Source organism: Typopeltis vanoorti, chromosome 19 (assembly GCF_054136105.1).
Source record: "Typopeltis vanoorti isolate ZY-2024b chromosome 19, IOZ_Tvanoo_1.0, whole genome shotgun sequence".
In the NCBI taxonomy this organism is placed as follows: Eukaryota; Metazoa; Arthropoda; class Arachnida; order Uropygi; family Thelyphonidae; genus Typopeltis; species Typopeltis vanoorti.
The window spans coordinates 18,425,904-18,448,312 of NC_143567.1; the positions used below are offsets into that span (position 1 = coordinate 18,425,904).

Consider the following 22,409-nt stretch of genomic DNA (forward strand, 5'->3'; position numbering starts at 1 on the left):
TCCCATAATGCAAAACACATCTCCTTGCAGATATGCCTAATGTTATGCATTAAGGGAAGGGCCACAACCCAGACTAGTTTTGACCTTTATTGAGGTCTCTTCAGTGGGAGCCAGGCCCAAATGGAGATACCAGGCAGAAGCATTAGCAGGTCATCTCTACCTATAGGATTTGCCAAATGGTGTGCCACCCTTTTTTAATAAATTACTCTGGATTTAGAGAAAGATGTTGAAAGTTTATTTTTCACTTGGTTAGAGTATATAATAAATTTAGTTTAATCCTTTATCCAAGTGTGAGCAAACAGGGTTTGCACCTGAAAGTATCTTCAGGACTGGGGTAAGGTGGTACAACACCAGGGCAACTCCTTGCAAAGGTGGAGCAAGCTACCAACACTCCTGTCTCAGTATCTCCCATAATGCAAAACACACCCCCACCTTACCCCAGTCCTGAAGATACTTTCAGGCACAAACCCTGTTTGCTCACACTTGGATAAAGGATTAAACTAAATTTATTATACTCTAACCAAGTGAAAAATAAACTTTCAACATCTTTCTCTAAATCCAGAGTAATTTATTAAAAAAAGGTGGCACACCATTTGGCAAATCCTATAGGTAGAGATGACCTGCTAATGCTTCTGCCTGGTATCTCCACTTGGGCCTGGCTCCCACTGAAGAGACCTCAATAAAGGTCGAAACTAGTCTGGGTTGTGGCCCTTCCCTTAATGCATAACATTAGGCATATCTGCAAGGAGATGTGTTTTGCATTATGGGAGATACTGAGACAGGAGTGTTGGTAGCTTGCTCCACCTTTGCAAGGAGTTGCCCTGGTGTTGTACCACCTTACCCCAGTCCTGAAGATACTTTCAGGCGCAAACCCTGTTTGCTCACACTTGGATAAAGGATTAAACTAAATTTATTATATACTCTAACCAAGTGAAAAATAAACTTTCATCAGCTATCATTAATTAACAGGCACTCAGTGAAGAGAGACGGCTCAACAAGTGCAGCAATCTCATGGTCCCTAACACTCGTATTTAATGTGGGTTCTACGGTCGATTTTCTTGAGTTTACGGGACGAAAAACCTGAGTTTCGGGGAGTAAAAACCTGCTTGCCTGTGCCAGAGATCAACTAACTAAGGAATCGGTCGAAAAAAGGCTTAGAAAAATTTCTTCTAGTTGCCGACTAGATTCTAAACCAAGAAGTCTTCCTTCATGCGGTTAAGCGCTGTGGTGTGCAAACGCCACATCCAATGAGCTACACAGGCAACCTTCTTCATTATTTGATGACTTATATAAAATTTCTCTGGACTAAGGTTTGAGACCCCCGAACATTCCTGCACAAACTGTCTTGGCCTTCACTTTAACGCCAACTTTTAGTTCTCACCGAAAGTGCACATTTAATTCCATTTACAAAACGGCAGAACTATTTTAGATGTATACTGCCTTTTTACCACTGACCTTGAAGGTTGCATCAGGCTGACTTTGAACACAATAAATTTCACTTACACTTTATACAAAATACCGACATCAATACATTGCCAATTTCTAAAGCAATTGCCCTTGAACCTTACATTTTTAGACATTTTCTGTTTAGTACAATCTAGCATGTGAATTCCTTGGGGTTAAATACATGGGCTTTTAAGATTATTTACAACGTTAAATACAAAGTTATTTTGGTGCGTTTGAGATGTGACCTCTGTAAAAGTCAATGCAAGAAAAGGAAAATTTATATTGCATCAAATTTTACACTAGGTAATATTAAAGATATAAATATTTTACTTTGAATCTGATATACAGCATTGTTAATTTGAAAGAAAGTCAGCTAATGCCTTTTTTCCTGTATAGGAAGTAAGAGAGGCCATTTTAGCCCTATCTAACTTTTGGAGGCTGAGTGGGCATTTCAATCTTCACTGGTAGCCAATCAGAGATAGCTGGCCCAAGGCTATCACTAATTAATCAGTATGCAGTGAAGAAAGTGGTTAACAAATGTCACCATCTCATGGTTCCTACCACAATATTTTTAATGTCTGAAAATAGTTTGGGGTCGACTGCCAATTTTCTTGAGTTTACAGGACGAAAAACTCGAGTTTCTGGATGAAAAAAACTTGCTTGCCCCGTGCCAGAGATCGAATAACTCGGGAACCAATCGAAAAAAGGCTTAGAAAATTTCCTCCAGTCAACAACTAGACTCGAACTTATGTCTTTTTTCATGCAGTCAAGCACTGTACAGTGCAAACACCACTTCTACTGAGCTACACAGAGTGGAACAAGAAAGTAAACATTCAAAAGTAATGGGAGTTAACTGTATCTGAATATGACTATCATTTAAATGCCACTGAATATATGCTAGTGAATAAAACAATATGCTATTAGACGTAACACTGTATGAAATGTTGATATTAAGTCGATTTAAAATATATTGTTTCATATTTTGCATGCTAATGTCAGGGTTTATTTAGTTTTATTTAGTTTATTTATTTAAATGCTTTGTAAGTGGATATAAAGTTAAATTTGTGATTTAATTTTTGGAACAGTTGAACAACCTTTAATGTGATCACGAGTTAAAATCATGTTATGAATTAATACTGCAAAATGAGTTATGAATAATGGAGATAGTGTCACCTCCATAAATGCTAGGTGGGATCAGGATCAGCTCTCATTTTGTGATATTACTGGACCAGCTTTTCTTGAAAGTCTGAATAATGATCACTATTTCCTTCTCTAATTTCTTTCATTTTTCTACATTTATGATGGATTATATGTGGGAAATGTTTACAGTGAGCAGTTTCACAAATAGGTTTTCTCATATTGATTAGTTATTCATTTGATTATGGTTTGTCATGACTGCTGTGCTAATTCACAATTTGAATTCATATGAACTATTCATATGAATAGTTTTCCTCCAAATTAGTATATTACTTGTTAGCACTTCAATATTTTTATCTGCTATTTTGTTATTGTAAGGCTCTTGAGACCTTGGTCTTCCTCTAGGTCTTTTTCCTGCCGTCCTGGCATCAACCACCTGTTTTGTTAACCTTTCATCTTCCGTCCTGTTTAAGTGACTATACCATATTAGATTAGCCTGCTTGCTCATTCCTGAATGGTAACATTGTCAAGTTATTTCTTAATATTTTCATTTTTTATATGATTTTGCCATTGATAGCCATCTGTTCACTGTCCTAATCTTCCTCATCGCTCTCATATCTGTTGTGTCTTATCTTTGATCAAGTTCTTTATTTCTAACTCAGATCAGTAACTTAAAACTGGTTTGAACATTGTCTTTTATACTGCTAGTTTAGCAGTTTCGCTGATTTCTCTCTTATTCCATACAAACTTATTCAACTGGATTCCCACTATATCAGCTTTGCTTATTCTGTTGTCTATTTCCAAATTTAATTTGCCATCTTCACTAAAAACTGTGCCTGAATAGCTAAAATATTTTAATTATTCTATAGGTTCTCCATTGAGAATGCAGCTGAAATTTTTTATTGCTGATATTCATGTCAAATTTGTTACAGCTGTTATCAATTTAGTTAGAGAATCCTGGAGACATACACTTGATCTGTTCAGGAGTATATCATCATCTGCATGAAGCAAAGAGATAAGTTTTATATATATCTCTGAATATTAGATTTAATGCCACTTACTTAATGTCATCCACATAGACGATGAATAAGGGTGGAGATAATCTGCATTCCTGTCTTGCACCAGATTTTCTCTTTCACAATTTTTCTCAGCCTCTTAGGTATTCTTGCAAACTTATACTGGATTTATAACAATACATCTTCATCTGCATAAAGTAAAGAGCTAAGTTGAATATCCAATTTTGATGTCAGGCCTGATGCCACTGTCTTTCATAATGTGCAAGCTTGGCTTACTCATGATTAAACATCCATCCATCTTCCTCCAGTTTCATTTCTGACTGCTGTCTTATAACTCATACTGTGTATTGCTCGATATAATGTTTCATTTACATATAATTTGCGTTTTGAACAGCTTTTCTCTTGGCATAGTCACATGCTTTTTCCAGTCTACAAAACTTAAATACAGATCCTTGTTAGATTTCCATGATTTCTCAACTCTCTCTCTTAAAGTGAAAATTTAGCCTTGACAACTTCTATTTGGCCTGGACTTAGCTTATTCTTCTCCACATTTCCCCTTCCACAAATTTTCTTAGCTTTTTCTGAAATATGTCTTCATAAATCTTATCCTGTAACACTGAGCAGAGAAAGTTTCCCTGTAATTCTCTCATTCAACTTTTTAATAGATCGGCACTATGAGAGCTTTAGTCCGATTATCTAGAATTTGACTTTCTGACCAGGCCATATGAATTATGCACTGTAGCCACTGCAAAACTTCAGTCTTCTAGCTGCCTTTCCACATTTCAGGTTTTTGATGGCTTTTTCTACCCCCAACTATTTACATATACTCCTGCTTGTATTTCTTTTGAATGTTTTCTACCACTGTGCTGTCATCACAGCTTATTTCTTTTAGTAATCTTTCAAAGTAATCACTCCTGACACGTAGAATATCTTTTGTTTTTTTATGTCATTTTTATCATTTCTAATTCATTTTACAGTAACTCTTTCCTCCATTTCTAATCTTTTTCAATAGCCTCCAGAATATTTTCCCACCTTCTCGCTGTCTATCTTCTGTGCTCTTACTAAAGGCTTATCATGAATTTTGTTTAGCTAGTTTTAGAATTTGCTTTGTTTCTTTTTTTCTTTATATTATCTCGGAGCATTTGACTTACTTGCCAGGAATTTCAATACAATTTTTTTCTTTTCCTTGACTGCCTTTTTACCTTCCTAAGTACACAGACTTAGGACACTTCATGAGTAACCACCCTATTCCATTGGATTTGGCATTGAATGCCTGTACAGTAATCATGGGTCTATGCATAAGTGTAAATCGGGAAGGAAGGCTGCCTGAAATTCTGATTTTTCTATCCTTGTAAACAACCTGCCACATGCCTCTCCAACTGAATCAAAACATTTTTTTTTTCAGGTTTTGCCACTGAATCTCCAAGGTTTGATGATTGTTGTTTTCATACTTATTTATTTTTCTTGAATAATATTTATGTCTTTGAGTGTATAGTTCACCTTTAAAAGCTACTCCACTTTGATTCATTTTAAAACTTTCTTATACACTTTTCTTTTCAGTTTGATATTCAGTTTTATTCTGCTCTGAACTAAATAGTGATCAATCACTTCCTGTTTCAAATCCTTTACATACTCTTGTGTGATGAACCGGCATGAGACATAACTGTCAGCAGAAGCATAGTCATTGAGACGTTTCTTATTTTTTTGTCTTCCGTCCATATGAATTAGCGCACATCTTTATATTAGTATTATCATGCTAGTAATGACTTGTCCATATTCAGTATAAATCCAGCAGGTACTTCCTATTATTATTAGCTTTGTTCTTTTCTGTAATTTACCCAAAGCATTTCTAAGTAATCATGAAAAGTGTAATCATACCTTAATCTGCTATTTACATCTCCAACAAGAAGAACTTTTTTTCTCCTTATCTCTGCTGCCTTCTCTAATACCTCGAAAAATTCCCCTTTCTTTAGTAGCATTTTCTGTGGGATGGCACATATAAAGTCTCATTGTGTAATTCCTCATTTTGATGTTTGCCTACATCACTCTACTTGATATGAGGCTAATTGTCATTCAAGACAATTAGCCTCATACAGTAATGTCTTTGCTTATTATGCATGACCATATTTGTTCCCCCCCCCCCCGAAAACATAATTTTGGTATTACATTTCTAATGAAAAAGATATATCACATAGGAATAATGATGACTAAAGTGGATATTCTGTCATTCAAAACAATAAAAGAAAAATATAGCATCATTTCTGAATTACTTTTTATATGATGCTTCTTGCAGTTGTTATAAATGCGGATATTTAGTAATAATCAAAGTATTCATGCTTGTGTCTGCTTTCTCCCCTCCATTCTAGTTTTGGTATCACACCTACAATGAAAAAGATGTATCACAAAGGAATAATGAGGACTAAAGTAGATGACTGTCAATTTGTATGCATCACACAAGCTGATTATTATCATATCCTTCATCAGGGAGAGGAGAATATCAAAAAACATGAAGAGGATGGTGAGGTAGTATTAGTAACTGAACATCGGGTTATAGATGGGGGAACTAGAAGAGGATATGTGGTGATCAGGGTAGGTTGCATTTTTAAAAAAAATTAAATATTAACATTAATATTAACACTATGCCCTGAATTAGAACATAAATGTTATGCTTGTTTATTATTTATTTATTTTATTATTAGTATTTTGAACCATTTGAGTCATTTTTAATCAATTGTAAAAAGCATATCTAATGTATTGCTTCTAGAGAAGCATAAAAGTATTACCTTTCCAGTTCTGCCTCCTTTTTTGTATGACTGTATTTTGTGCACTGTGTCTGACATCGCCATCATAAACCAAAGAATGGAACAGTGGATCAGCACCAAGTTTTCTGTAAAGCTTGACAAAAGTCTGACTGAAATAGCTGCCATGATAAACTTATGGTGAGAAAGCTCTGTTGGATGCATGAACTTGTTGATTTAAGCATTTTAAAAGGAGCAGAGAGAGAATGTAACAGAGTGTACTCAGAGTGGATGATAGAAAATGACTGCTCCTTGAATTGGGGAACAAAGTATACAGTTTACTGGGAAATGACTGCCTGTTAACACTTGGAATGCTAGGTAAGTGAATTTAATACGAATAAGGAATTGATTAGGTAATAATCACAACAGACTTAGGAAAAAGGAAAACTTGCAAGAAGTTTCTTTTTTTTTTCTGTACTGTGTGCATCATGATGAGGACAAACTCAAATGATTAAATGCTTGCAATGAACCTATTCAAATAGCTTACAGTGAACCTAATTTCCTGAACAGCATTATTTTTGGAGATGAGATTTGGTTCTAGTATGAATCTCATACCAACAGGCAAGGTACAAAATAGCAATTTACCAAGACAAAGAAAGGTTTCTTTCCAGAAATTTTTGCTACAACCATTCTTCCCTCACAAAAGGGTGGTTGTGAATGGAAGAATCGATAAGGAACTCATCCCTGGAAGAAATTGCTGTTCTCGTTGATCACTGCTTAGAATGATGGAAATATTGTTTGCATGAATCAGTGAAAATGGCTAGGTTTAGTACAGTCTGGTTGTCAGCTGTTGCATGAGACTGCACCTCCTCATGCTTTGATCGGCTTGTACATGGTTCTGGCTCAAAAAGAAGGTTGTAGACTGCTCAGCTGTTTATCTTATTCTGACTTGGCTACAGCAGACTTTTGCTGTTTCCTGATTTGAGGTCAAAAGTATGATTTAAAATTTTTAGACATTTGGAGGGGTGTAATAACAGAACTCATTATCATTGCAGCAAATGAGTTTTCCAAAGCTTGTATGAACACTGTAACTGGTTTTTTCGATTCCATTTGGATTATTTTGAGGGAGATGAGTAAGAAAATATTTTGTTTATTCATATTTTGCTTATTTGACTTTATTCTTATTTATTTGCTACACTGTGTATGATTTACCTCTGATTTTAACATATTCCTATGACTCTCTTCTAAATAAGAATTTAATTTGACACATGAGTGAGTTGGTAAGTAGTTAGCATGGCAGGAGAGAAGGGCACAAGCTATGACATAAAACAAATTCATAACTGTCTTTTTAATATTGATCTCATACACAAGAGATAGAAGAGCCTATACCACATCAGTATTGTGCATGGGCTATATGTGGGAATTAGGAAAGAAATTTATTGAGATTTATCTTGATGAGCTGGAAGTTGTTTGGGAACAGAGGACAGAAGTAAATGAAATAAAAGTGAAATAGGAGAAGCAGGTTCAGCATATTCGCAGTTGTACTTTACGTTGAGCAGCTGCTACTCATGTTTTAACAGGACTAACAGAAAGTTTGAGAATGGTAGTGCTAGCTCATTGGATCAGAAACTATGGAAGTATCTGACAAAAGATATAGAGCTTAAACAGCACAGCTGTGGGATAGTGGTTGAAGTGAATTTGTGAGGGAAAGATATGAGCTGATTGTTCTCCTCTGGACAGCATCAAGAATTTTTAGAGAGGTTTTAGGTGCACCACCCCAAACATGTGAATAATAATACTCTAAGGATGGACAGATTTGGGATTTGTATAGGCTTAATAGTTGTATGGGAAATAGCATCTTGAATGGGAAAAGGCTGAGGAAGCATAAATGTAATGTGTTTATGAAAATGTTAGTTCTGTGGCTTAGCAATTCTGTGGGAAGCTTTCGTATTGAAACCACATTTTAAAGTCAATAAAGAGTTCAATAAAAAAAAAAAATAAACAGTTATAACCTCAAGTTTTTGTAAGTCATTAGATTTACATCATCAGGGGTACTAGTTAAAAAAAGTTATTCATGACAAAAGACTAGAAAAAATTAATTACACACATTAGATGTTATCATAACTAGGATTATCTTTTTTTCTTCCTTGTTTCTTTCAACAAGGACATTGAAGAACAGTCATTTTTCTTCATCTTCCAGTTCAAGATGAATTGTGATGCAAGCTGTTCAGATAATCTTTGAAATTAAGTCATCCATTGCTCTTGACCAAATAATGAAAATATTATCAATATAATCTAATTGAATTTTTGGTTTCTTCTGATAGTTTTTGATTGCATTCATTTCAGAATTTTCCATAAGCAGGTTGGCTAAGACTGGAGAAAGGGGAAACCCATGGCAAGTTCTTCTTTGTCCCTAGTATTCGAATAGTGTTATAACCCTGTGTCTGGTGGGAAAAGATTTGCAAATAGATCCACTGTGTTATCCCTATGTACATTGGTGAAAAGACTGACTACAACCCAATCTTGAAGGCTCAAGTGGAAAAATTTGCCAAACAATTTGGACATGACAGTTTTATATGTAATAATGGTTGACTGGATCAATTTAAAAATTGACATGACAATGTTATGTCAGTTAAAAAATAAAGACTAATTGGAATTGTGTTTATTATTAATTAGTATTGCTTTTAATTACAGAGAAATAAACTGCTTAGTATTAAATGTATGGTTTTATGATCAAGTACAAATAAATTTTGTTTGATTGTAAGTGTATTGTAGTTTATGCAAACACATTCATACAAATAATATCTAGGTATGTAATTATATAATTTTTTTCTTTAATACTTTTTTGGTTTTTTGAGTCTTATTTTTTATTGAGTTATTGAGAAATAAAGAACAATAAAGATAGATTTAACTTCACTAATATAATTGAGTAATGATTATAATGAGGAAATGTTGTCAGTCCCACGGTGCTTTTTTTGAACAGCTTGAATAATGGTCAATCCATATCTTGCTTATGCTTAATAAGTTATATTGATATTTTCTTTTCTGATATTGATAATTGAAAATATTGATATTTTCTTTTCTGTTATTTTCTTTTCATGTAATACATGATTAAAAACATTTTTAATCATGTATTACAGAATTTTGGAATTTTTTTCCTTAATTTGTGTTTGTATTGTTAATTGCATCTGAAAGAAAACTATTTTACCTGTATTCGTGGTTATGCTATAGCATAAAATTAAAATTACTATCACTTTTTTTGAAGAAATTGGAATAGTGGTTTTTAAACTTTCCATTTGAGATCACTATTTTAGTTTTAAAATGGTATCATTAATTTCAATTTAGAAACTGATTTAGATTTGCTTAGATATCAGAGTACATTTCTAAAACTTCTGTATTATGTTGGGGTACAAACCTAGAAATTTGTGATAACTTTTTCGTTGAAAGCCTCTGTTCAACATTGTTTATTTACTTATTACTCTGAGATATGGAAAACTTTATATTTTCTTATTTTTTTCAAGTTGCTTTTCCTGCTTTTTTTTTTCCCCTTATTTAGGGTACACCAAATCAGTTAATGAACCAGTTAGTGGAAGATAATTTCATGGATCCCACCTACATAGAAGATTTCTTACTTACTCACAGGACATTTGTTTCCAGTCCTTTAGAGATTGTCAAAAATCTCATTTCTTGGTTTAGTGATCCACTTCTAAGGGATAAGGTAATGACACTTTATAAACCCGCATATTTATAGTTGAAAAATAATTATAAATTCATTTTGGAAAACAGTCATTTATCATTCAGGGAACATTCAGTATATTTATTGAACCAGAAAATGGAATCAGATGAATAAGTCATTCTTTTGACTCCCAAAATTCAAAATTCTGTCTGATACTTTCTGAAAGACAGCATATAAGACAGTCTGAAGAATGGTAAAACATGATTTTCATATTCTAAGGTAAATTTGATAAGCTGACGGATGAGTGTTGAGTAGTGTTAACAAGATCATGTAAGTTTAAATGAAGAATCTATAAATTTGTTATGACATGACAAATTATACATGTAGTTATAAAACAGTTATCTTTCCTTTTAATAGTTAGGGCAAAGAAACTTTTTATGCTTTTTTCTTTATAGATGAATAGTGACTTTTTTTTTCTTTTAAACAGATATCTTGGTAAGTATTTATTTATTTTTTATTAATCTTCTTTATTATTGTTCATCTTTCTTTAAGGTAACTAGGGTCGTTCTTCTTTGGGTTAATAATCATTTTACAGATTTTGAGATGGATCCTGATATGATGGCTTTCTTAGAAAAATTTGAATCTGAACTAGAAAAAGAGGTAAATATTCTTTTATAAAAAATTAGTTTGAGTTATAAAATCAACATAAAAATAATCCTATATGCATATTTTCAAGACTGATTCAATTTAGTTAGGTACTTCATTAGTATCTTATGTATATGATTCTCTGGTTGTAAGTAATAATATGAAGCACATAATATGCTTTTATATCTTATAAATCAAGCATTATCTATGAGATAATATTTTTTTTAAGAATATAATATGAAATTGATTATATACAAGATTTTGAACTGGTTAATTGTCATTATTATCATATACAGTTAAGTAGTATTAATGTTTTTATTTTTGAATTTCTTATAAGAAAATGCATGGTCAGCAGCGACTCCTTAACATTGCTTGTGCAGCAAAGGCACGTAGTCGAACTATTACACTAGCAAGGTCAACGAGGGAAGAAGTATTACATTTTTCAATACTTGGTGGTTACGAGAGAGGTTTTGCAATATTTGTGTCAAAAGTTGATAGAGGTTCTAGAGCTGAAGAGATGGGACTGAAAAGAGGGGATCAAGTAAGAATTGCTTCTTTATATATTTTATTTTTTATATTTATGTTATTCCTATAAAGAAAGAATTGTATGGAATGCCATATTATATTTACTTAGTTCAGTTGCGAATTTGAATTAAGTTGCATTTTGTTATAGATACTTTTTTAAATTTAAATTGAATAAAAATTTTGCACAAATGCACAATGATACTCTTAGATTTCAGTCATGTTTATTATTGTTGGGGGAAGTCCTGTTGTAATTGTGCTTTATTAAATGAGAAAAAAAAATTGTCAGGATTGAATTCAGGTGAAGTGAAGTATTAAACATTTTTGCCATTTCTGAATAAGAATACTAAAAATACATTAGCATTATGACTTGTTTGCAGTTTCAAGAAAAAGTTTACCAAGTTATTTATGCTTATTTAATCCTCATCTACTATTCTCCTCACATTCTGTTCTCTTTTATCTTTAATGTTATGTTAATTCACATTTTCTCTCCTTTGGATGATTCTTTAATTTTGTGTTTGAGAAGAAAATAAGATTTTGTAATTTTCTCTACTTACTTTTATTAATAGAGTTCTCCAGCCGAGTATTATGCATCATATGCACATAAGTTAATGATTGACAGATTCATATGTACTGAACAAAATAATATTGAATGTCTAAATTAAGGATAGGACTTAATAATTTTGTTCCAGATTATATAGTTCGACCACATAAGCGAGAACTGTCGTTGGCAGACTGCCAAGAAGAGTAAATTTATGTTGAAGGGGAGAAAGAAATAAGGCAATGTATGAATTGGTCACAAACACGCAAAATCACGTGCTTTATACGTAAAATTTTCCAAATGTTATACAAGCAGAATAGTTACCATTTTAAAAACTACAATGATCATAAAAGAGAAGTTAATTTTCTGACATGTAATAATAAACACTCCTCCCACAATACGGATTGATTACCCTATTATCGGAATGGATTCTCCTTCTTTTGACATGCACAAAGTGGGCGTACTATACTCATAAATGTTGTTATCCAGTTTCTTTATGTATTGCATTTTTTTATATTGGAAGCCCTTTTTTTGAACAGCTTGAATAATGGTCAATCCATATCTTGCTCATGCTTAATAAGTTATATTGATATCATTGTTTAAAACGATATCAAAATAACTTAAAGTATCACTGAAACTTTTGCCACTTCTTGGAACTTTCTTGCAAACTTATATATATATCCAGATTTTTTTCCATGTGAAAGTGGTATGTTAAGTCCTAATGGTACAATTCTAGTCTTCAAATAATTTTGTTATAGGTACGTAACTTATCAATTTTCTATTTAGAAATTTTCCCACATAATTAATCGAAACTGCTTGCCATTCAAGAAGCTTATCCTTGTCTTTAGAGTTGAATACCAGTCTTCTTCCTTTTCCTAGTCACTGTTGTTGGAATATAGCATCTTTTAGCTATTATTTAGCAGTATCTCACCTATTTTAATCTTTACAGTTATAGTAATATCAATTATGTCAACATGTTACTTCTCTAGTTCGTTTGTGGGTTTCACTTTTTTTCCATTTGAATGTCATTGGTAGAAGAGTGTCTTCAATCCTGCTGAGGTTGAATTTGCTGACTTTTCACTATTCTCCCTAATTCCTGATGAAAAGTAGGGGAGCTTGTTTGTCTGAGTGACACTGCAGTCAGCATAATAATGTTTCATCATGTACCATCTAGTTTGTTTGTGGTTTAAACCATTATGCAATATACTTTGGTAAGGTTTAATAAATTGCTAGCCCATCCTTGTAGTTCAGGATCTGAGCAGATACCAATAAAAGGGCACACCACAAGAAGATTCTGCATCAGAAAACCTGCTGTTTCTCTATATTCCTTTCAGGTTATGTGGAGGTTGTCTCCTATTTATTTAGTTTTGGCTCTTAAACTAAAATTGGAAGATGCATAGGAAAATAGTTCAATGTAAAATCAGATGTAACAAAGAGGAAATGCTTTCTCCACTGTTAACTATTATCTGTATGGATCACATTAAGAAGGAAAGTGGTATTAAAACTGTGGAGATAGTACTACCGTTTACTAATACAATACAATACTAATCTTGTATTAGTATTGTTCTAGTGGACTAAGGATCAGATAATCTTAGAAACATTGCTCTAGAAACCAAATATGTACATTTTCAAGGTGCTTCAAGCCTCTAATAAGTAGGGCAGTGGCCTCGCACGTGGCATCAAAATTCTACCACCTAATGACATTCACAAAACATCCATGCCTATGGTAAGATGAAATTAAAAAAAAAATCCCTGTTAGTTGGAGATTAGATATGCTAACCACTTTACAATACAAGCTGGCCTATTAACTAAATTTAGTAACTGCTGTAATTTGTTATGAAATCAGCAATGAAAATACAAATTGAAAATACAGAAGAACATGGAAAACATCAACTGCATTCCTAGTGGAAAAACCTATAGACCAGGTACAATGTTTCAGCTATTTAGTTATCATTTTTATTGAAGATGGCAAATATTATTATTACTTAAATGGGTATCTCTGTGGAGTCAAATCTCATTGCAGGAGATCCACTTTATTCACACAGTACCTATCATACCTCTCCTTAAACTTATCGAGTGTTGGGGCATTCAAAGCTACCTCTGGCAATCCATTCTGCTCATTCACTGTTAACCACACTCTTTGCACAACTTCTAGGTGCGACTCCTTGTTCTCCCCCTGTTCCTCATGTATTGAAAAATTTCTTTTTCTGTCGATTTTATAAAATCCTTTTAGTGATATATAAGTTTCTATCATATCCCTTCTCCTCTACCTCTCAACTAAACTCTGCAGCCCACACATCTTCAATCTATCGTTATAAGGAGCATTCCACAGACCTGTCTCTAGCTTGGTCATCTCTGAATCCTCTCTGCCACTTCCTAATCCCCAAGAAATCCTGGTTAACAAATTGGTGCACACAAATCTTGTAAAAATCTCTCAAAATTATATTACTCGGTTTTTTTTTTTTTTTTTAATTTTTTTTTATATGTACATATATAGTGAGGGAAAAATTTCATTAATGAGAATTAAGTTTTTTATATGATAAGATAATCTAAAAGTATGTATATGATTTGTTCACGTTTAGTAATGCAGTTATATGTTTAGTATTATTGCAGCCGCCATGTGGTTAAGCGTTAGCAATATTAAAGGGGACTTAAATGTAATTAAATAGTAAACTTGCTTACTGTATATTGTTAATCCTTAGGGAATAACACAGCAATGGTGTGTGCATATTATAAATTATTTATTTTGTTTACTGTATTGTGTCTATGTCAAATACTCATAGCATGCAAACACTGTAGTAACAGCAGCTATGTTGTCACTTGAGTTTCACTTTGAATCTCAATAATGGACATGCACGTTAGTTGTTTTTAGAACAGCTCACTGGGGTAACATGAACACTAGGTAGAACAGAGTAGGTAAGTTCAGTAGTTTTTACTTGGTCATATGAGAATTTCCTTTGCAGCACTTATATTATTGCTTTTTACTAATTCATTCTGTCTTATCTCTCAAATTTCTTAGAGTACAAAGTTTAAAAGGCCTCACTTACTAATATGTCTCCTTTCTGTAAGCAAGTTTCCTTAATGCATCTTTTCCTCATTTTTCTTAAGTAGGCATAACAAATAATCACCCAGACAACAGATTTAATTTAAATACATTTTAATACACCTCCAATTAAAGGAGCTTTTCTGCAGATTCCATATTGCTCCTTGAAATATCACTTGCTTTTCATTAAGTACAAAATATTCTCACTAACTGATGAAGACTTGATATATTATACTGTACTTCAGTTATGAACTTAAGAGTTCCGTATCCTTGAAAGTAATTAAAGATGCATATGATCTTTCCTGAGATTAGTGAACTTAACTTGTTAGTTTATTAGACCTCTTTCGGCTCTCCTTCCTTGCTTGACTACTCTTTTCTTCTTTAGCATTTTTGTTACCCAGTGACAGATGTTCTGAAAAACAACAACAGTGCACATTTCCGTTACCGAGAGTCAAAGCGAATCTCAAGTGACAAAATGGTTACCATTGCTACACTGCTTGCATGTTGTAATAGTGACATATGAACAATACTGTAACACAAACTTACAAATAATATACATAAAACATTTCTGTGCTATTCCTTAAGGATTACAATATAAGGTAAGCAACAATACTACTGATAACTACAATTATGCTCTTCGGTCTTTGCTCAGAAGATTCTGTGGTTGTCAACGCTGTGCTATGCTAGACCATTTTTTATAAATAGAGGAGCTGGGATTGATGTTCTTAGTCCCTTAACCAAACATCCTGTTTGTCCAAAATATGAGAAAAGATGCTCACCACTCACATGGAACCTTGTAAATATCTGGTAGGGAAAGCAGAGAGTGTTTATTTTTGGTGGAAGGTAACATGGAAGATTTTATTGACAGGACAGAAAGAGACACCAACTTATTATTATTTTGGATTGGGACTCCACATACTGAGTCCAAGATTTTAGGAACAATCATGTATGTATCTGTAATATGCCAGATCATCTTTGAGATGAAGCCATTCTTCTGCATAGTACTTTTGATAGTGTGAAGTTCTAGTTTAAGATCATAAGGGTTGGAGCAGCTCACAAGCCCTATTAAGAGTTTTCACAATGCCTATTCTTTGAGTTGATTGATATACTTAGTCTTGTTGCACATGTTGGCCTGTGAAGATAAGTTAACAATATATACTGAAGTTGTCAGTATGCAGATGGAAAGTGGGAGAGGAGGAGGATATTTCAGGAAGCTAATTTTCTGTCTTACTTTCTGTTGAATATGATATGAGGATGTAGACTGATTTTGGTTATACTAGGATATGGCTGTATAGTAAAGAAATTATCTACATAGCATAACCAGAATGATGGTTGAGGTGGAATTGGGCAAATAATCTTCAAGCTGCTTTAGGTAGTAATTTACTAAAGAAGGAGAGAGAGGGAGGGGAGTGACTCCTGTATGGCAGCACCACTATCTCTAATCCAGGGCATTTTAATAATATAGATACACCATTTTGCAACTTATATATGAAAATGATGTTATTTATTGATTTCAGTTATCATTGTTTCCCCAGGTGTTGTTCTCACCAATGAGATCTCAGTAAATGTCAAAACCACTGTAAGTACTGGCCCTTTCTGAATACATAGCAACAATACAGGGGTTGTCTGAAAAGTTCTGCTGTCAGCCTAACAATGAAAAAACAAATTTATAATTTCAAAATTATTTTTATTTTTCAACATAATCTCCCTTAAGACTAATACATTTATTCTAGCGATGCTCCACTGCCATTATCCCATCCCTATAGTGGTTCTCGGTAAGATCTGCAAAATACCCCTCTACAGCTGCAACTGCTTCTTGATTTGGAGAAAAATGCTGACCAGTGAGGAAGAGTTTGTTTTGGGAAGAGATAGAAGTCAGAGATAGCCAAATCTGGGCAATAAGGTGGATGTTCCAACAATTCATAGTTCAGATCTGTTATTTTTCCCATTGCCAAGACACCTTTGTGGGCAGGTGCATTGTCCTGATGAAAGATGATTTTTTTCTTTTGCAAACCGGGTCTTTTCTCATGAATTTTTTCATTTAGTGTGGTTAAAAGATTGGAATAATATTCCACGGTTAGTGTTTTACCCTTTTCAAGATAATTAATAAACAAAATGCCTTTAGTATCCCAAAACACCAATGCCATGACCTTGTCTTCTTTGGTGCTGAACAACCAGCTTCTGTCCACTGTTTTGACTGCTGTTTGGATTCTGGTGTTTAATGGTGAATCATCCATAGTAATAAATCAGACACACAAAATCAGTTTTATTCTTGTTAAAATGCTCCGAACACTGTTCAGAGATTTTCATGCGAGTGCGTTTTTGATCTGTTGTGAGCAAGCATGGCACTCATTTTGCACAAAGCTTTTTCATTTGCAATTCTTCATGCAAACTATATCCTACACATTCTTTTGAAATGCCTATAGTCTCAGCAATTTCACGCACTTTCACTCTCCAGTAATCCAATATCATATCGTGCACTTGATCAATGATTTCTGGTGTTGTTACACTTTTTGGACGTCCTTCATGTGAATCATCTTCAAGGCTGGTACGGCCATGTTTAAACTCGGCAGCACATTTCTTAATTGTCGAAAAGGAAGGAGAAGAGTGTCCATAAACTTTTATGAACTTCAAATGAATTAATTTTGGTGTTAAACCTTCTTTTACAAAGAATTTTATAACGTCATGATACTCGATTTTATCCATTTCATGGGATACAGACAACACTTTTGCTTCAGACAGTTGTATAAAGCAAACTACTTGATAGAATAACTTGCAGTTTCACATGGATGCTTATGACAGACGTACTGACTTTAAAAAAAAAAAAAAAATCTTGCCAATAGTGTTGCCATCTATGGTCAAGGCCGAGAACTTTTCAGACGACCCTTGTACATGTCTGAAAGGAAGTGTGCTATGCATTGAGATGCTAAGGCAGTTTGTTATGAGGTGTTTTGAGATTATACTTAATGTTCAAACTCTTGTTGTTTGCAGTTGATTAAAGGATTAAAAGAATAATATAATTTTGTGTCTAGTATAATTTATTTCAGGACTGAACTACTCTCAACAAGATTTCATTAATTTTTTTTATTTGAACAAAAATCAGAATAGATGAAATTCACACTTTATTTTCTATATTACTATATATATATATATATGTGTATATATATGTATACATACTTTTCTAAGAAAGTTTCATGGCTTGCATGTGTAACAAAAAATTATATTGAATTCAAAACTCCAATGTGTTTCATCCTGCATTAAGTAAACATTATGCATAAATTATGCATATATGAGCTCATGTCTTGGTCACAGCTGAAGTATATGATATTACACTATCAGACTTCAAAGAAAAAATTGCAAGTTGCATATTAAAATAAAAAATAAAATAATTATTAATTAAAAAAAACAACTTATGATCAATAATTAGTGATCATTCTCAAAACCTGGATATTGGCATAGTCTGATTAGTTCAGGTTCGGACGATTTCTTAGCATTTCACGTTTCAAGGAAAAAACAATCAAATTTGAACTTGCTAAAAGATTACTTATATAAGTGAAGAAATTTTATCTGGTTCCAAAGAATTCTGTGCCTTGTGTCAAGCATGAGAAGCAAGACTTCTGCTGTGACTGAGACACAAGATAATATACACATAATTTATGACACATTATTTTGATTCATCTTGAATGTAGTCTATGGTCTGACCACGTAATATTGGATGTTATATGTGTAACTCGTGAACCTTACTTTAATAGGTCTAGTGCACATGTTCCATTAAAGCTATTAATTGAGTCTCGGTATAAAACTGATCCTATCTCAATTAATAGGATCAGTTTTATCAAAAGGATCAGTTTTATTTCTTCTCATATTGTAATTTTAAAGTCAATTTATGGATAATAACATTCATTATCAAAAAGCAGCCAGTTACTACAATGAGAACAATCTGTTCTCATTGTAGTAACTGGCTGCTTTTTTGAAATTACATTTTGCTTAGTGATGTGGTATACTATTCCTTTTATCAGTCCGAAAACTTGTGGATTAAGAAATAGTACTGTTCATTAGCATTTGTCATAATGTATGTACATATCAGTTTTATGGAAACCACTACTGTGTTAGAATAAAATATTAGTTGAATATAAATCAAAATAAACACTCGACATTTCGAGTGTTTATTTTGTCTCCAGATGATGACCTCATCATCTGGAGTATATTATATAAAGAAACAAGCTGCACTACAATCTACATGGCATGCTAAAGTTACTGACCATCTGTTACAACTATTGGCCTGCCTCTGGTGGGGGGGAAACCTTACTACATCAAAGCTAGATTCCTATTATTATTGTTATCTGTTAGGTTACAAAATTAAATTAAGCTGGAGAGCAACATGTTTACAAAAAGGAAAACTTTAATAAATAAAAATAAAAGATTACTTATGTAAGTATACATGTAATAAAAGCTGAAAAATTGCTTAGAATCCTATAATAAATTTAGTTTAATCCTTTATCCCAGTGAGAGCAAACAAAGTTTACACCTGAAATATCTTCAGGACTGAATATAGTGTTGTACTATCTTACCTGGATAAGTAGTGCAACTCGTAGCAAAGGTGGAGCAAGCTACCAACACTCCTATCCCAGTATCTCCCATAATGCAAAACACATCTCCTTGTGGATATGTATACTGTTATGCATTAAGGGATTGGCCACTACCCAGACTAGTTTCGACCTTTATTGAAGTCTCTTCAGTGGGAGCCAGGCCCAGAGTTGGAGATACCAGGCAGAAGCAGTAGCAAGGTCATCTTTACCTATAGGAGTTGCCAAAAGGTTTGCCACCTTTTTTTTATTAAATTACTCTGGCTTTAGAGAAAGATATTGAAAAACATGCTTAGAATTCTAAAGTCAGGGTTTGCTGGAAACTAAGTGGGCTGAATGTGTGCCATCCAAATTGTTGGGATTTTTATGTCACCATTATTGTTAAGATGAGGGTGATTAATCAAAATTTCACAGTCTTCTTTAAATTTCCATTCATACCAGGTTTTTGTATGATGTAACGAGCAAGTACTTTCCCAATCAATTTGTAGGGTGTTAAGAGCGTGATCTGAGAGTAAACAGATTGTTTACTCTCAGATCATGCCTACTTCTCCAAAATTGTTAAATTCAATGTGTCTTTTGTGCTCTTTTTTATGGATAGGGATTGTTCCAGAATTTTCATGATGTATTCTTATCACTGTGTAAGCATGAAGGAAAGGATTAGTTTTATTCTCATATTGTAATTTTAAAGTCAATTTATGGATAATAACATTCATTTGAGGAATATTCTACAATGCTGAATATGCCAGATCAAAACCAAATGTGACATATTAAGTTTTATGTTATCTCTCTCTCTCTCTCTCTCACACACACACACACACACACACACACACACACACACACACACACACACACAACATATGACATAATATACACTTGACAATAAATTTAACTAGAAACTCAATGTGCTTGTTTAAGGTTTGAATTTCTTTAATTTCAAGTTGATAATCTGCAGTTCTCATGATTTTGAATATTGTCATTTTGTAAACAAAACAAATGTTTTCTTCTGAGGATATCATACAAATTAATTGTCGTCCATTTAAAATTTGAACAATTTTAAACTATTTTCATAATTTTGCATAATGGTTGTAATATATGTATATAGGTGTATATATAATGTGAAAGATTGATTTTTTTTTTTATACTGACTACTTTGTATAATATTTTAATAAAATATAATAGGGTTTTTAAGTTTGGCATTAGTTAAACATTTTCGTTATTCCTTTTATTATTTCAGATACTTGAAGTAAATGGACAGAGTTTTGAACATATGAGTCATGCTCGTGCTCTAGAAATACTACGAGGAACTACCCACCTTTGCATCACAGTTAGATCTAATTTGTTAGGTAATCAGTTTTTAATAATTCTTTTTACGGTTATTACTATTTTGGAATTTTCCTACGAAAATTTATTCGTTCTCTCTCATAAAAGGTTGCATATGAGGCATGTAAATGTTACAAGTAAGTTTAGTGTTACATAATTCAGACACTGCTCTGGAAAGATTCACTTCAAGCCTTCAGTAGGTAGTATAGATGATGAAAATTATATGCCATTTAAGTACAAATGGTTTAAAAATTTTCAGTAACACTGCTTTGGGATAGATTTATTCCATTTGTTGTTATGCCCAAGTATACTTGTTGAACAAAGGGTTTTTTTTTTTTTTTTTTTTTTTTTTTTTTTTTTTTTTTTTTTACCTTGGAATAGCATTATTATGTTTCAACTGCCATGCAAAAATAATTGATTATGCTATTTTGAAGGGGAAAGAATTTTGCTTTCCAAAATAATCTCTGAAATGGCCACCAGACACTTTCCTCAACCATCTAAACAAACAACACAAACACATCTTTATTCTATATCTTTCATAACCAGTGTCTTATATACTGATCTCCTCACTAGGGTTGAATTTCAGTGCTATCCAAAAGCATTGCTGTCTTATTTCTTGAAAAGAAGATCTTACTTCACACACACACACACACACACACACACTCCCTTACTATTAATAATATTCCAATCTCCATCCAAGATCAGTTTTTCTCATCTTTGGCTGACTTTCACATTAAGACTGTCCTTGCACAATGCATTCATAGCTACTTCTTTCTTACCAAGATATTTCTTTTGTGCAAAATTCATACACTTTATAAATCCTGTATCTGCTTGACCATAGAATACTGTTCTCACATTTGGAGCAGTGCACCAAAATCTGTGAGAATGCTCAGTACTATCAGGTTTTGGTGCACTGCCCCAAATGTGAGAACAGTATTCTGTGGTCAAGCAGATATGGGATTTATAAAGTGCTATGAATTTTGCACAAAAGAAGTATCTTGGTAAGAAAGAAGTAGCTATGGATGCATTGTGCAAGGACAGTGTTAATGTGAAAGTCAGCCGAAGATGAGAAAAACTGATCTTGGCTGGAAATTGGAATATTATTAATAGTAAGGGAGTGTGTGTGTGTGAAGTAAGATCTTTCTTTCAAGAAATAAGACAGCAATGCTTTTGGATAACACTGAAATTCAACCTTAATGAGGAGATCAGTATATAAGACACTGGTTATGGAAGATATAGAATAAAGATGTGTTTGTGTTGTTTGTTTAGGTGGTTGAGGAAAGTGTCTGGTGGCCATTTCAGAGATTATTTTGGAAAGCAAAATTCTTCCCCCTTCAAAATAGCATAATCAATTATTTTTGCACGGCAGTTGACACTACTTACTGTCTTCTTTCATTTCTTCTGCCTCTGTTGGTATAGAAGTCGATGAAATGAAAGAATTATAATAGTCTTTCTCATCATACCATTTTCCCTAACAAATAAATACAATCTTCAGCTCTTCAAAAAAAAAAAAAAACAGTTTTCTTCTTCTTTCTTCCTAATAATTTGTTCCCACAGATCATTAATATAAAAATATGCATTACAAAAGGCAGTTATAAATTAACTTGCAAACATATTTGTGACATTTGAAGATGTTCTGGATGACATAGTATTGTTAGGCGCATTCACTTGGGTATGATCTCATGTATATATCAAAGTTGGATTGCTGAAGAATGACAGTCATATAGCTAAAATTTTAG

General features: G+C 33.1%; 1 protein-coding gene across 1 annotated transcript in view; it reads left to right on the forward strand.

Annotated features, from left to right (window-relative positions):
* Positions 1-22,409, forward strand: part of LOC150095887 (rap guanine nucleotide exchange factor 2-like) — a 455,329-nt gene that overhangs the window by 231,640 nt on the left and 201,280 nt on the right. The window contains exons 7-11 of the mRNA XM_090409556.1: positions 5,966-6,188; positions 9,894-10,055; positions 10,566-10,673; positions 10,996-11,199; positions 20,585-20,693. Coding sequence (XP_090265682.1) covers positions 5,966-6,188; positions 9,894-10,055; positions 10,566-10,673; positions 10,996-11,199; positions 20,585-20,693 — 806 coding nt within the window. The remainder of the gene's footprint in view (positions 1-5,965; positions 6,189-9,893; positions 10,056-10,565; positions 10,674-10,995; positions 11,200-20,584; positions 20,694-22,409) is intronic.